Source organism: Aegilops tauschii, chromosome 5 (genome assembly GCF_002575655.3).
Source record: "Aegilops tauschii subsp. strangulata cultivar AL8/78 chromosome 5, Aet v6.0, whole genome shotgun sequence".
NCBI lineage: Eukaryota > Viridiplantae > Streptophyta > Magnoliopsida > Poales > Poaceae > Aegilops > Aegilops tauschii.
Window position 1 is genome coordinate 60,633,987 of NC_053039.3, and position 14,898 is coordinate 60,648,884.

Below are 14,898 nucleotides of genomic sequence, written 5' to 3' on the forward strand. Positions count from 1 at the left end.
CTACGGCGCGTTTGGTTGGGGTCCACCGGTCCGGTAACGTATTGAGTTTACTGTATCATGAAGCTCCGCTTCCCATTAGTTTTATGGAACACGCGCTTCGTTTGGTTGGTGCAGATGTGTTCCGTTTTTTTAGTCAGCTCCGATCTGGGCGTTTTCAGGTTTGTAAAATCCTGTATCGGAAACCACGGCTACGAAAGACATTGCGGATGAACCAAACACAAAGATATGGTTTCGGGAAGCACTGGAATCAGAAACCATGGTTTTTCTGCGAACCAAACGCGGCGTTAGTTTTAACAGAAAACCTAGTCATGGAAATAACCGCTATTTAATAAAATAATTTTGCTACTTCTCATCACATCTAACTCCTATGCCTTAGATGAAAAGCTTGGAGATTTGTGTTTTTCAGGGCTGCATGGGCCGTTTTTGTATTTTTGTCCTTTTCTCCCAAGTGTGCTGGACCATTTTTTCTAAGTTGATACGTGCTGTGTATAATTGAATTTTTCGCATTCAGATCTTTGAAACTAGATCACATGTTAATAGGCTTCGGTGACTTTTTTCAAAAAAAAAACAAAAAGCTGAGAATTGGAAGAAAAAAAGAAAAACCAAAAAAAAACAAGAACCTAGAAGCATAGTTGTATTTCTCTTTTTTTTAAGCACAACTATGATTTTCCTTCCTTTTTCAAAAAGCACAGGCTGTGTTTTTCCTTTTTGAGAAGCACAGTGCTTCTTGTGAAAGCACATGTTGTGCTTTTCCCTTTTCAGGAAACATAGACTGTGTTTTTTTCTTTTCAGGAAGCACATGCCGTGCTTTTCCCTTCCCAGAAGCACAACTGTGTTTTTCCCTTTTCGGAAAAGTATAGTTGTGCTTCTTGTGAAAGCATAGGTTGTGCTTTTCCATCTTCGAGAAGCATAGTTGCGCTTCTCGCGGAAGCCCATGTTGTGCTTCTTGTGAAAAAGCACTACTTCTGAAAAACAGATTTTTTTGCCAAAACCAAGAAAAAACAAGTGAAAACTGAAAAAACCAACAAAACTCACAATACAAAAGAAATATGAAAACTCATGAAAAAAAACACAAAATCCCGAGGGTGCGCCATCGCATGACATGTGGCTTACCTGGGTGACGCGCCCCCAGACAAAAAAGTGACATTTACACGATCCCTCCTAGGGGTACTAATAATCCCCAGGTGCAAGAAATTGTCGTAGCACTTTCCAATGATGGATGTGGTAATTATGGAAAGTGTTGGTCCTCACTACTCAACACGACTGTAACTGAGTTGTTTGGGTGCGGGGGTTGGGGATCCGCCTTGCCTGCTCCCTCCCCATGCTCCCATATGTGCTCCCACTTTATTCTATGGCTGCCTTTTTTCCTTTTTTCTTTCTAATCTAATCATCTCCCCCCTGATTTTAAGGGGGTGGGGCCGGGCCTTATTTTGTTTTAATCAAATCAAGCCACGTACGCGGGAGCACGGATGGGCGCACACGCGGAGAGCAGGCAAGTCTCGTCCGGGGGTTGGACAACTAGCATTTTGTTGAGGGGTGGGCAGTTGTAAGTCCGACACTAGACACACAGCTTCAAGTGTCCACGCTAAGTTAAGAATGCACACCCTCAACTAGAATGCAAGTGGGGTTGTTTGGGTGCGGGGTTGTGCAAGTGGCATTTTATCGAAGGGTGGACAGTTGCATATCCGACACTAGAAACACAACTGCAAGTGTTGGCCCTGACTGCAACTGCACGCTCTCGAAGCGACAACAATTTGGGCTACTTTGGTGCTGGGGTTGCAGACGTGGCATTCTGTCGAGGGGTGGGCAGTTGCATGTCCCTTGCTAGACACACAACTGCAAGTATTAGCCCTGACTGCAACTACACGCCCAGCGCGACTGCAGCTAGGGTTGTTCTAGTGTGGGGGTTGCAAAAGTGGCATTTTAAATATTAATGGGTGGACAGTTGCATGTCTGCCACTACAGACACAACTGTAAGTGTTGGCCCCGACTGTAACTGCACGCCCTCAACGCAAGTGCTGCTGGGGTTGTTTGTGTGTGGAGTGTGCGGAAGTAAACATGCCAATGTACAACAAATAAAAACAAACATACAAGAAACAAAAAATAAGGTAAAAAAATATTTGATAAGAAGGAAAATGAGACCACACAAAAGAGATGACATCACTTAGCTGTGACATGTCAAAGTCTCATCTAGATCTGATCATTTTTGCAAAAAAAAAAGTCTCATCTAGATGAGTTTTAGATGGACCCTTTTATAAATTAGTGTGTAAATATGCATAATGTCGTCGATAAAGGGAAAATAATACCATCAATTTGGAAAAGCAAGGCATATGTTTGTTGCCCACTTGGACTTTGACCATAAATTTCATGCACAATATTTTCATGAATATTTTGATAGCCACAAGAACTACTTTCAAATGTGAATCTGATGATACTGATTCTTAGTAGGTTGACTTGTCAAATTCCTAAATACGATATTTTTTAATAAAATACAGTACAGCAAACTTCTCTGAACAAAGTAAAGCGATCACGAACAAAGTCTCTCAGCTCAATTCTGGGTCATTTGAACTGTATGCGCAAGTCGTGAATGGCGGCATCCGGGAACTAATGGCGGCCATCCGCTGCATGTACTGGTGGGCGCCCGCCGGGAACATCACCGGCGCCGGAGCCAGCGTCATGCGGCCGCCCATAGCCCACATCAGCTGCAGCTGCAGCTGCAGCGATTTGAGGTACTCGATCGCCTCGTCCAGCATCGACGCCTTGTCCGTCTGGTGAAGAATTCGATGCCAAGAACGGGATGATCAGATCGATCGCCATCGCCATTGCTAAGAGTTATATATTGAAGATCGCATTCGTAGCGACTAAAGCGAAGCTGCGGAGGGATAGGAATTACATACTTTGTTGCAGTGGGGTACGAGTTCTTGCAGGGCCCTCATCTTCTCGTTGATCCTGTCCCTTCTCCTCTGCATCGATCACGCAGAACAGAGAGTCAGCAATGGCGGCCAAGAAGAGGCCCAAGAGTCAAGGAAACTCGAAGTAGGACGAAGGTGTTAATCCGGTACCCTCTCCGAGAGGTTGTGCACTTGGGCGGCGCGCCGCCGTTTGGCTGTCGTCGGCTTCTGCGCCGTCTCGCACGTCACGTCGGCGGAGTTCGACTCCACGTCCTGCATAACCTCACTGGGGCCCTCGCTCTGCTTCCGCTTGCTGGTGCCGGAAGGCCTCGACCACGTCGACGACGAGGTCAACGTCGCCGACGCGCTGTGGTAGGACCTAGAGTCCCTGGCCTCCTTGCGGTTGCGGATCAGCGGCAGCGGCACGCTGTCGTCGCCGGCGGCATCCGAGACGTGCGCCGTCTGGGCCTGGTTGCCCCCGCCGCCGACCCTCCTGGAACCAATCGTGACCACAGAGGACTCGCCGGCCTCTGACGCCAGCGAGACGCGCGGGCCGTCGCCGTGCAACCCTGCTTTACCCGTCAGCAGCGGCGGCGGCATCACCCCGCTTCGGAGCGCGGTCACCGCGTCCGCGGCCCCTCGCTGCTTATCCTCCTCCTTGCACGGCCTGCCTGCACCATCCGCCGGCATTCCGTCGAAGATCTCGGAGAATAGGTCCCTCTCGACCGAGTAGTCGTCTTCGTCGACGACGGTGTACTGGAACCACGGCGCCGCCTCCTGCTCGCGCACCGCCGGCCTTGGCGGCGCCCGGCTCTGCATGACGACGTGGCCGCCGCACCACAGCAGCTCGACGAGGCCGTCGTCTTCGCCGCTGGAGGGACACGCCACATGCAAGAATCAGACAATAAGTCACGGATTCCCGAGCCCCCATTGGTTGTTTCAAGAAAGAAAAAGATGATCAATCAGGCGGTGATGAGGACGGACCTTAATGCCGGCAGGGCGTCTCCCATGTTGCCGCTCCAATCTGCCGGGACGAACTGGTTCATTGTTCCTCTGTATGAGACACACTCGCTCACTCGCTGCAAAGAGAATGTGATGATAAAATAGCATATCCATTTGACATGTGAGCAGCAAACCAAGAATTAGAAAGACCAGAAAAGGCAGATGCGTCATATGTGTAGGTAAACAGGTATAGTTTGGTACACTCTGGTAGGACACAGAAGTAACATGTACCTGATGAACTAGCTGCTTCTGAATGTTGCTGCAGTTGGTGAGATACTATGAGCCTCCTGCTGATCTGATCTGTTCTGATCAGCACACACCTGCAACTCTCTTTCTTCCCCTGTAAGCTCAGCGGTGGAATTGCAGCAGGATGGAATGGATGGAGCGGCGAGTTGCAACTGGGCAGCAGGGTGGGCTTTTTATCAAGCGAAGTTGGGTGGGTTCAGAACTTCAGAAGTACACCACTACAGTTGTAGCAGCCTAGCAGCAGCATATTGTACTGTTGATTTGACTGAACTGGATGGATATATATCAATATCATTCCCCGGGAGACTGGATCAACAGACAGCGGCAGGTAATGGCTCTCACCTCTCATACAAGTACGACCTAACTAGCAACATTACACACGCATCATAGTCCTTGTCGTGATAATCGTCGCCGTCGCCTTCCCGCCACCTGGGAAACATACATACGATCATCATCGTCTTGCTTACCCAGAGATCACTATTCATTGTATATTGCGCGTACTCAGAGGCCAGAGCAAGGTTCGATCATGAGTGATCGTCGGCGTGTAAGCTGAAACGATACGATCGCGCGCGCTTGCGGGTCACTGTTCCGAGAAGATTTTCCAGATCTTAGGCGATCGGGCTATCCGGCCGTGTGGAGCCAGTTTCCCCAAGGGATGAGCGTCACGTCCGTGTCAAGCCCAGCTCAACACGGAGCAGCATGCATGCATGTGAGCAAGTTTGACATGTTCAGTTTTGGCGGCTATGTTTGGAGACATGCGTGCATGTCACATGAGAAAGACGTGCGTGTGGATCAAGCTCTTGAGAAGCTAGCAAAAGATCCGGTGGATCCATCACCATCATCCATCGGCGGCGGCGGTGTGTCCAGTGCTCAGTCTTCTTGCATCTCTCACGTCTTGATCGGTCGAGGGCAGTTCTCTCCGTGTTTATGTAGGTCATGGGCAAGGGATCAACAGTCAGAGTTTTCATGGGCTACCGGCTACCTACGTACAGTAGCTTGATTGGTCCTCTTGATGATTTTTTTTTTTGAAATGAGAAGGTAGATCATATTCTACCTTATATATTTCAAAAGGCCGAAGCCAAAGGATCATAAGATCGGTACATGGGGCTCATATTTTGCACCGTGGTGCAAGTCCATGAGAAGCCTGGAAGAGAGAACAGGGGAGAGGGGAGCATGAGCTAGGCAAGCTAAACTATGCCAAAAACTAAGCCAAAAGAGTTTGAGACCAAGGCATGATGGTTGCTCTATCTCCAGGGCGCCGAGCACGGTGGCTCCATAAAGTTAACAGTTCAGCGGTATACATTCTCGTATAAGGCGGGGACCAGCGCTTGTGATTGAAAACCCGATCATTTCTGGCATGCCAAAGAGTGGCGAAAGCAGCAACAATCAGAATATGCAGTTTGGGAGATGTAGGCCAACGTAGATGAGCACGTTGAACAAAGTCCAATAAATCCATGGAGTTGTTAGCAGCGTCGAGCAGGTCAAACCTGCTCCAGATAGCAGGGGCACAAATGCATCTCAAAGCTAGATGACTGGTGGACTCGACAGCCGGGCATATGTCGCAGCAAGCATGAGTAGCAATATAAGACCACTGCTTCTTTACCATATTGTCTCGGGTATTCAGACGCTCCCAGAAAGCCAGCCAAAGAAAGATTCTGTGTTTCAAGGGGATAACATGATCCCAAACCCACTGTTGGAACATGCTGTTGACACCTCTGAAGGTAAGGAGGTGGTAGAAGAAGGCAGTAGTCACTTCTTTGTTGTGGAGAAACGAGATACGGTGATCCTGACCGGTAGAAGAGGGTTGAACACCTAGCAAAAGTTCTTGGAGATGATTTTCCTCTCCAGCTATTGAAAACTTTGCTATGCATGCATGGCGGTATGCTCTTTCTCCTTAAATTTTGTTTATTATTATTATTTCCTCATCTTCTGCGTCATTTTTTTTGGTCGTAGTAACTTTATTCCTCATATAATAGCAAGGCCATTTACATAGTTGTGAAGAATAAAGTCAGGGACGAAAGTCCCCCAAACTTCCGAAGTACTATTGCTAAAACAATGCTTTGCTAATCCATCCGCTAGCATATTTGCCTCTCTGCTACAATACTCCTAACTAATGCTTGCAAACTCCATTGCTAAGAGGGAGCACTCTGCCACCATAAAAACGTCCACTCCCATGTACGCATCCGGGTCAGATATAGATTTCAAAGCGTTCATATAATCCGATTCAATGATGAGATTTGTGCATCCCAGATTCACTGCCAGGTATAGTCCAGAACGTATGGCCATTAGCTCAGCTGATCCCGCGCTTGATACATGAGGTAATGCTAGTGTTGCCGCTCCCAGAAATTTGCCCTGATCGTCACGGGCGATAACTCCACAAGCTCCACTGAGGTAATGCTAATGATGCATCAACGTTCACTTTTATAACTCCCCTACTTGGCTTCTTCCACACTTGATCATTCTTGCGGATGGGCTGGTTTGTGTATTTGCACGAACAAAATTGGTAGCAAGTACCCGAATTGAGATGGCCGATTGCTCTGGAGTTGGAACAGTCCCCCCCTTCGCAACTTGCCTCCTTCGCCACCATATAAACCACATGGCCACCAGGATGAGCTCGGAAGTGGGAATATCATGTGTTATCGTATGTAGGCGGATCAAAATGTCTAGAGTGATAGACCCGGACCGGTCCTGCACATCTGCTCCGCATATCTCCTCGGTTAACCCTAGTGACGACCACACTTGTGTTGCTCTATCACATGTGAACAAAAAATGTTGAATGTCCTCCAAACCAATTTTGCATATCGGGCATTGTAGGATCAAGGGTATGGGTCTGCCCGCAAGTAAACCAAAGATGCCATATCTCCTTCCAAACCCTGCTAAGTTGAGCACTCCCTGGACTGTTTGAATTTGCAGAGTGGCGACCGAACTGATGGTCAAATTCTAAGTGATACGTGGAGCGTACTGAGAAGGTTCCAGACTTTGTATAGTGACATGCCACAAAATCCTCTAGTGCTTCAACATGTAGTTGAATTTGTAATATTCCGCGTACATCAACTGGCGAGAACACGCTCTGAATTAGTCCTTCATCCCACTGACCCGTATGCGGGTCAATTATCTCTTGCACCTTTGACAACATGATTCCACCTCTAGGGGTGATAATCTTCCTTGTTGGACTTGATGGGATCAATGGGTCATCCCAAATGTTAATATTTGAACCAATGCCCACTTGCCAAATACATACCCTCTTGAAAGTTTGTATCCCAGCAACCAAACTTTGCCATGTAAACGAGGACCCTTTATTTGGGCCAGCTCTCAGAACATTACCATCAGGACAGTGTTTTGCACTTAGAACACATGCACACAAAGAGTCGGGATTCTGGATCAGTCACCAACACTGCTTTGCTAACATAGCAAGGTTAAAGCTATGAAGGTCTCTAAATCCCATACCTCCCTTCTTCTTCATTGCACACATCTTCCACCATGCAAATCAATGCATTTTCCTTGTCTCCTCTCCATCACCCCACCCAGAAGCTTGATATTTCATCAGTGGTTGATTTGCATATCCCTTTTGGTAACTTAAAAACAGACATAGCAAATGATGGAATTGCCTGAGCTCCACCCCTTCAGTCTCTGACATACTCTATCAACAAGATGTTGAAAAAAGTCACTACGATCAACCCCGGCAATAGTTGGTAGCCCCAAGTACTTGTCAGACAAAGCTTCTGTTAGTATATTCAACATTCCACATACATTCTCCCTTTCATTTACTCTGGTATTAGGACTAAAGAAGATACTGGATTTGGGTGTACTTACACGCTGCCCTGAACTCTCACAATATGTATCTAGGACCCTCTTCAACGTACTTGCATTCTGTACCGTAGCTCTCTTGGGGATCAAAGAGTCATCTGCAAACAAAAGGTGAGATATCGAGGGGGCATTCCTTGACACCTTTATTCCTTCAATACCACCAATTTATTCTTCTCGAGTCAACATGCTTGATAATCCTTCAGAACAGATCAAAAAAGATAAGGAGATAGGGGGTCACCCTGTCTTAGGCCCCTAGTTGGTGTAAATTCGTCTATCTCTGTATCATTAAATCTGATCTGATATTGGACAGAGGAGACACACTCCATGATAAGCTCAATCCATTGTGCGTGAAACCCCGCCCTCATCATCATCTACCTCATGAATTCCCATTCTAATCTATCATATGCTTTCAACATGTCCAGCTTAACCGCACAAATACCATATGGAATGAAAGCATTCATAAGAGACCAACACATTATCGGTAACTAACCTAACCTGGTACAATAGCACTATGTGTAGGGGAAATCACCTCATGTAGGATTTTTTTTCCAGTCTATTAGCCAGCATCTTTGAAATTATCTTGTAGACCACATTACATAGACTGATAGGCCTAAACTGTGTAATAACCTCTGGACTATCCACCTTCAGTATTAACACCACATTAGTGGCATTCCACCCATCTGGGATCTTTTTGTTGTTTCTCGCTTCAAGCACTTTGTTTGTAAGCCCCTCTCCAGTGATATGCCAAAAACGTTCAAAAAATATAGCATGAAGACCGTCAGGGCGGGGGCCTTCATATCACCTATTTGAAATATGGCGTTCTTTACTTCTTCCCTCGTATACGGATCAGTTAGAAGGTCATTCATTGGCCCCGTAACCACAGGTTTAACTGTATCTAGCAAAGCTTCATTGATCAACCCTGCGTCCGAATTGAGAAGACTCTGGAAATAATCAAAAATCAAGGGCTTGAGGTTATCATTCCTCTCAACCCATGCATTATGATTATCTTTCAATATCTTAATTAAATTGTGTTGCCTACGAGCCGAAGCGTACTGATGATAAAACTTGGTATTACGGTCACCCCGGCGTAGCCAGTTTGCATGTCCTCTCTGAGCCCAGTAGATTTCCTCCTACTCGAGGAGGTTTTCAATCTTCAACGTCAACTCTTGCACCAGCATCGAAATGCACTCGCATTAGTGTTTCTGGTTCCTTCTGGGCTGCTTTCAGTCGGGCTCGAGGGCCCTTCAAGACTTTTCGATCCCATTGATGGAGATCCTTATGCACTGCTGCTAACTTGTCGTTGGCCGTGGGACAGAGCCCCTCACGATAGCCTTCTGCCACTCTGTTCTCACCACTTCTTCCACAGCTTCCTCCTCTAACCACCTTGCTTTGAATTTTCTCCCCGAACAACGTTGTCGTGCTGCGACTCCCACAAGGTACTCTATATCTAAACATATCGGAAGGTGGTCCAACTTGCCCATGTACAGATTTATCAGGCCACATAACGGGTGCATATCGATCCATCACAAATTCGAGACAGGACGGTCTAGCGTTTCACGCAATCCTCCTCTTACAAAAGGTAAACTTGTCGCCATGGTAGCCAATGTCCTCCAGTGAGCAGTCCGACATGGCATCTTGGAAGGCTTGTAGCTAGAATGCTGCCGCGGGGTTCCTCCTTCTTTCTCCGACGACAACAATATCTTATTGAAATCACCAATAACAACCCACGGGAGGTTGGATTGAGCATGAAGGTCTCGAATCAGCTGGTATGTCCTATCTTTATTATTCCAACTAGGCTCACCATACACTCCCGTCAGTCTCCACATTTTACCGTCCATCTCTTGAACTGACACATCGATGCAGCTAAAGGTATTAGTCCGGGAGTAGATCCTCACCTCCTTCTTCCAGACTAATAGTAACTCTCCACTCCTTCTATCAAGATAGGGAACCGCAATCCTATGGTCCATCCTCAACTTTTTCATTAGCTCTTCTACCTTAACCTCGTCCAAATGCGTTTCAGACAGAAAAAACACATCTAGGTCATTCCGCCTCTGGATGTCCAAAAGCGACCTCACTGTCGGGGAACCGAGCAAACCCCGACAGTTCCAACTTATAAGTTTCATTGCGATCGGCGACCCTCCACGGAGGAGGACACCGCTAATTCTTCTGTTGACCCCGTCATGTTGGCCTTCAGCCTTTTACTATCATGTATCTTTTGCGTGGTGCTCATGAGTGATTTATCAGTCTTTTCTCCCCCTTTGTTCTCGATCAGGAGGACTTGATCGGTCACAAAACCAACCTAGTGGGGTGCCACAGATGGGTCAACCGCACTATTAATGTTCCCATCCTGATTAATGAGATGTTTTCTAGCCATCAACACAATAGCATTTCTGCGAAGATCATTCCCCCTCTCCATATCTGAAAGGATCGATATAGTTGACTATAGGGGGGGGGGTCAATAGACAACTAACAATTTTTAGCTTTTCTTTACCAATTTAAACTTTGCATCAAAGTAGGTTGTCTAGATATGCAACTAGGTGAGCAACCTATATGATGCAACAACACCAAGTACACAAGCAAGCAAGGGATGTAACACAAGATAAACTTGCACGAGTAAAGGGATGAGATAACCAAGAGTGGAGCCGGTGAAGACGAGGATGTGTTACCGAAGTTCCTTCCCTTTGAGAGGAAGTACGTCTCCGTTGGAGCGGTGTGGAGGCACAATGCTCCCCAAGAAGCCACTAGGGCCACCGTATTCTCCTCACGCCCTCACACAATGCGAGATGCCATGATTCCACTATTGGTGCCCTTGGAGGTGGCGACCGAACCTTTACAAACAAGGTTGGGGCAATCTCCACAACTTAATTGGAGGCTCCCAACAACACCACGAAGCTTCACCACAATGGAATATGGCTCCGCGGTGACCTAAACCATCTAGGGTGCTCAAACACCCAAGAGTAACAAGATCCGCAAGGGATTAGTGGGGGAATCAAATTTCTCTTGGTGGAAGAGTAGATCGTGGCCTCCTCAACCAATCCCTAGGAAATCAACAAGTTTGATTGGCTAGGGAGAGAGATCGGGCGAAAATGGAGCTTAGAGCAACAATGGAGCTTGGGGGTGGAAGAGGTAGTCAACTCGGAGAAGAAGACTCCCTTTTATAGTGAAAGAACAAATCCAACCGTTATCCACCAACTCAGCCTGTGACGCACGGTACTACCGCACCACACAAGCGGTACTATAGCATGGGCCCGCGGTACTACCGTGAAGCACTGCGGTACTACCGCTGGCACGGTAGGGGCTAAAACCAGTCCTGATGCGCTAAGGCAGGGAGCAGTAGAACCGCTGGCGCGGTACTACCGCGCCCCCTTGCAGTACTACCGCAAGGCAGGAATAGTCTAGGCTGGGAAGGCACGGACATATAAAAATACATCTGTGACTACTTCCGCTGAGTTTCGATCTATGCAAAAATCCAGCACGGTACTACCGCAAGCCAGGAGCGGTACTACCACGTAGGGCGCGGATGTAAAAAATTACATCCGCCCCTACTTCCGCTCATGCTTCTGTGCCGGCCAGAGCCCACGGTACTACCGCGCCCATGGAGCGGTACTACCGCGTAGGGTGCGGATGTAAAAAATTACATCCGCCCCTACTACCGCTCGAGCAGCTGTGCCGGGCCTAAGGCCACGGTACTACCGCTCCCAAGGAGCGGTACTACCGTGAGCACCTGCGGCACTATCACTCCGGTGGCCGGTACTACCGCAAGGGCCTGCGGTGCTACCGCATGCCCTGTTCAGCAACACTAGGAGTCCTTCATTTTGCAGAGACACGGAGAGACGGAGGATGCTCCAAAGAGCCAAAGGAAAGGTGGTGCAAAAAGGAATAGACGTGTACGTGTTGATTCCACCCAAACCTTTCCAACGTGGACCCCCTCTTAATAGTACGGCTTTCCTACGACTCAAATCCACCGAAAAGAAACGTAGAGAAACGCCGTCTTCAATAGTCTTCGAGGGGCACCAAATCGTCTTGTGCCTAGACATGATATATCTGAAATGCTCAATGCACACGATTAGTCCGCAAAAAGCATTGTCATCAATCACCAAAACTACTAAGGGGTAAATATGCCCTTACAATCTCCCCCTTTTTGGTGGACTGATGACAATACGAGATTTGCACATAGGGATATAAAATAGAACATAGGCAAACCCAACATCTATAAAATATAGACGGGCTCCCCCCTAGATGTGTGCACTCTAGAGAAGTGCTTTGGACTGCACGGCACACATACTAGGATCAACACTCCCCCTATATTTTATAGACGAGGCAAATCATGCAATGAAATAACTAATACTAACAGGAGGCAAGATAATAAATATGAGCATAAAGTAACTGGCACAAGATAGCATAAGCTCATGGGCTACTAAGCAAGAAAGACAATAAGATACGCTAGAGTGCATATGTCTTACACCATATGATAAGGAAATACGACTCACGAGCACAAGCCAAACCAAAGCAAACGAGGTTGAACAGAACGAAAGCAAAGTGACAAAGCGAGACAACACACGACACAAGACTGACACAAGACTTGCAAATCCTAGACTCTCTCCCCCTTTGGCATCGAGACACCAAAAAGGCAGAAAGGACCCCTATGACACAGGTGGTAGCTCAAGCTGGAGCAATCACTCGTCACGCTCCTCGTCGGTCCCGGCAGCGGGGATGGTCTCCTCCTCAGACTGAGTCCACTGGTAGCCCTGCTTCGCCATCCATTCTGCCTCTGGCATGATGTGCTTCTCGGACCCGTTGGATATCTCCTCGCCAAACGTCCTCAAGATCCTCTTGTCGCGGCGGCGACTCTCCTTGGAAGCAACATGGGTCCTATACTGCCCCTTGGCTTGCATACAGAACAAGGCCTTCATCTTGGCCTTCAGCTTCTTAGCCCATGAGGGCTCAGTAGAGGGAGGATCATACCCAGTAGAGCTGTCCTCATCCGCTTCCTCCTCCTCAATCTCATCCTCATCCACGTCCATCTGAGCAGCCTCTGCCTCAGCACGGGTAGTGGTGTTAGCCCACTGAGGCTGATGTGGAGCTTGATGGGCTCGTGACGAATCCAGTCGGGGGCAACAAACTCATCAAAAGGGAAGAGCTTCTCCCAAGTCTTCGAGATCAAGTGAAACAGGTAAGGTTGATAGATGGATACCTTACGGTTGAACACCGCAAACCGTAGCTCACACCACATGATATGTGAGACATCAAGTGGTTGCGTCTGAGCACGGCGCGCCTCCTCACAGATGAGCATCATATCCACGAGATAGGCATGTACCTTGACCTTGTCACCAATGCGCGGAAAGAGGGAGTTGCGGAAGATCCGATGCATGATGTCAAGGAACGGGTTCAGCACCCACGCCTTCTTGCCACTGGGAAGCTTCTTCTCAACATAGTATTGCTGAAGCTTGTTCTTGCTGGCGGACTTGGGGTTGGCATGAGAGCGAACACCAACGGGCGTGTTGAGCCCCTCATCAGGAACCTGTAGCAGATCCATGAACACCTTCCACTTAGCGGTCATCTGTCGTCCATTGGTCATCCAAGTCATGGTCTGTGTCTCATCAGTATGGAAGTGGACCGAAGCAAAGAACTGAGCCACAATCTCAGGGTCAAAGTCCAGGTGGAAAGTGATCATGTCCTCAATGCCAAACTGCTCCACCAGGTCCAAGGCCTCACCAAAATAGTCATGGTGCTTATCCTGACTCATATGATTCATGTCAATCCAGTGCACGCCCACGTAGGTGTTCTGCTTGGCCTTGATCACATCCAGAAAGATAAGATTCTGCTGCTTGGTCCAGAACAACTCATTCCCTCTGAAGTTTGCACGGGGATTCACATAGGGGTTGATCTTCCTTTGAGTGACAAACTCAGCTAGCGGTATCTCATCCATGCCCATTGATGGCTCCCTGGTCTTGGTGGCGGTGGTCTTGGTTCTGCGTTGGGGAGCATTTGAGCCCTCTGGAGCTTCATCTTGGTTGCGCAGGCGCTTCGAGCCCGTGTCGCGGACGGGATTCGACCGACGGACATTGGAACCGGAGCCACCACCTATGACACACAACACAAGAACACGCAAGAGAAGCGAGAAGGATCAATGCAAAGACCACAACAAAACAAATGAAGCACGTAGAAATAACATTGGGTAGTTGCCACAGGGAAGGTTCGACTTCAACGGTAGTACTACCGCGCCTGGAGCAGAAGTAGAATTTTACTTCCGCGCCTCGCGTGGTAGTACCACTCCTGAGGAGCGGTAGTACCGTATGAGGCGAAAACGGCCAGAGCGGTAGTACCGCACGGCAGGTGCGGTAGTACCGCTCGGGGTTAGATCCGAGGTGAATCAGATCTGGGCACAGCCGCAACAGTGGAGCGGTACTACGGCTGATCAAAAATTTCGTGTGGCAACATACCAAATAGCATCTCTACTGCACTACCACTCTCCTACACCCTACTCTTGCAAAGATTTGGCCTAAAATCTCAAGAACAACATGCATCTCCCCAAAAACCTAGAGACAAAACAACGAGGCAAAGAGAGAGGGATTTGGTGTGAAACCTTGTTCCATGGCAAGAGGGCGTGGTGGGGAACGATCCCACCGGACGGAATGCGAGGAGGCGGCCGGAGACGGAGATGCGGCGAGGTCCTCCGGCGCCGTTCTTGGGTAGGAGAGAGAGACGACGTGGGGAAAAGGAATTGAATGGGTATGGGGGAGTTAGAACTCCCCTTGCCCGCTCTTAACCCCCACGCGCTCGCGACTACGTGGTAGTACCGCGGGTCATCGTGGTAGTACCGCCCGGGCGGAAGTACCGCACCAGGGGCGGTAGTACCGCTCTTCCAGCGGCAGTAAAAAAATTACTGTCGTGCTGGTTGCGGTAGTACCGTGCGCAGCTCCTGCGGTAGTACCGTGGCAAGCCACGGTAG

General features: G+C 48.4%; 1 protein-coding gene across 1 annotated transcript; it reads right to left on the minus strand.

The window, feature by feature from the left end:
• Positions 1–2,312: 2,312 nt before the first annotated feature.
• On the minus strand, positions 2,313–4,656 carry LOC109775123 (transcription factor PHYTOCHROME INTERACTING FACTOR-LIKE 13). Its single transcript, XM_020333884.4, has 5 exons — positions 4,125–4,656; positions 3,876–3,970; positions 3,063–3,762; positions 2,898–2,963; positions 2,313–2,768 (listed from the first exon to the last, which is right to left on the minus strand). Exons 2-5 carry the CDS (start codon positions 3,935–3,937, stop codon positions 2,544–2,546), a joined length of 1,053 nt encoding a protein of 350 aa, XP_020189473.1. The 5' UTR covers positions 3,938–3,970; positions 4,125–4,656; the 3' UTR covers positions 2,313–2,543.
• Between the last annotated feature and the right edge of the window lie 10,242 nt (positions 4,657–14,898).

Coding starts and splice junctions, on each gene's coding strand:
- LOC109775123 (XM_020333884.4), bottom strand. CDS start 3,937: ATGAACCAGTTCGTCCCGGCAGATTGGAGCGGCAACATGGGAGACGCC. Junction 3,763..3,875: donor GACGCCCTGCCGGCATTAAG/GTCCGTCCTCAT, acceptor GTGTCCCTCCAG/CGGCGAAGACGACGGCCTCG. Junction 2,769..2,897: donor TCGTACCCCACTGCAACAAA/GTATGTAATTCC, acceptor ATTCTTCACCAG/ACGGACAAGGCGTCGATGCT.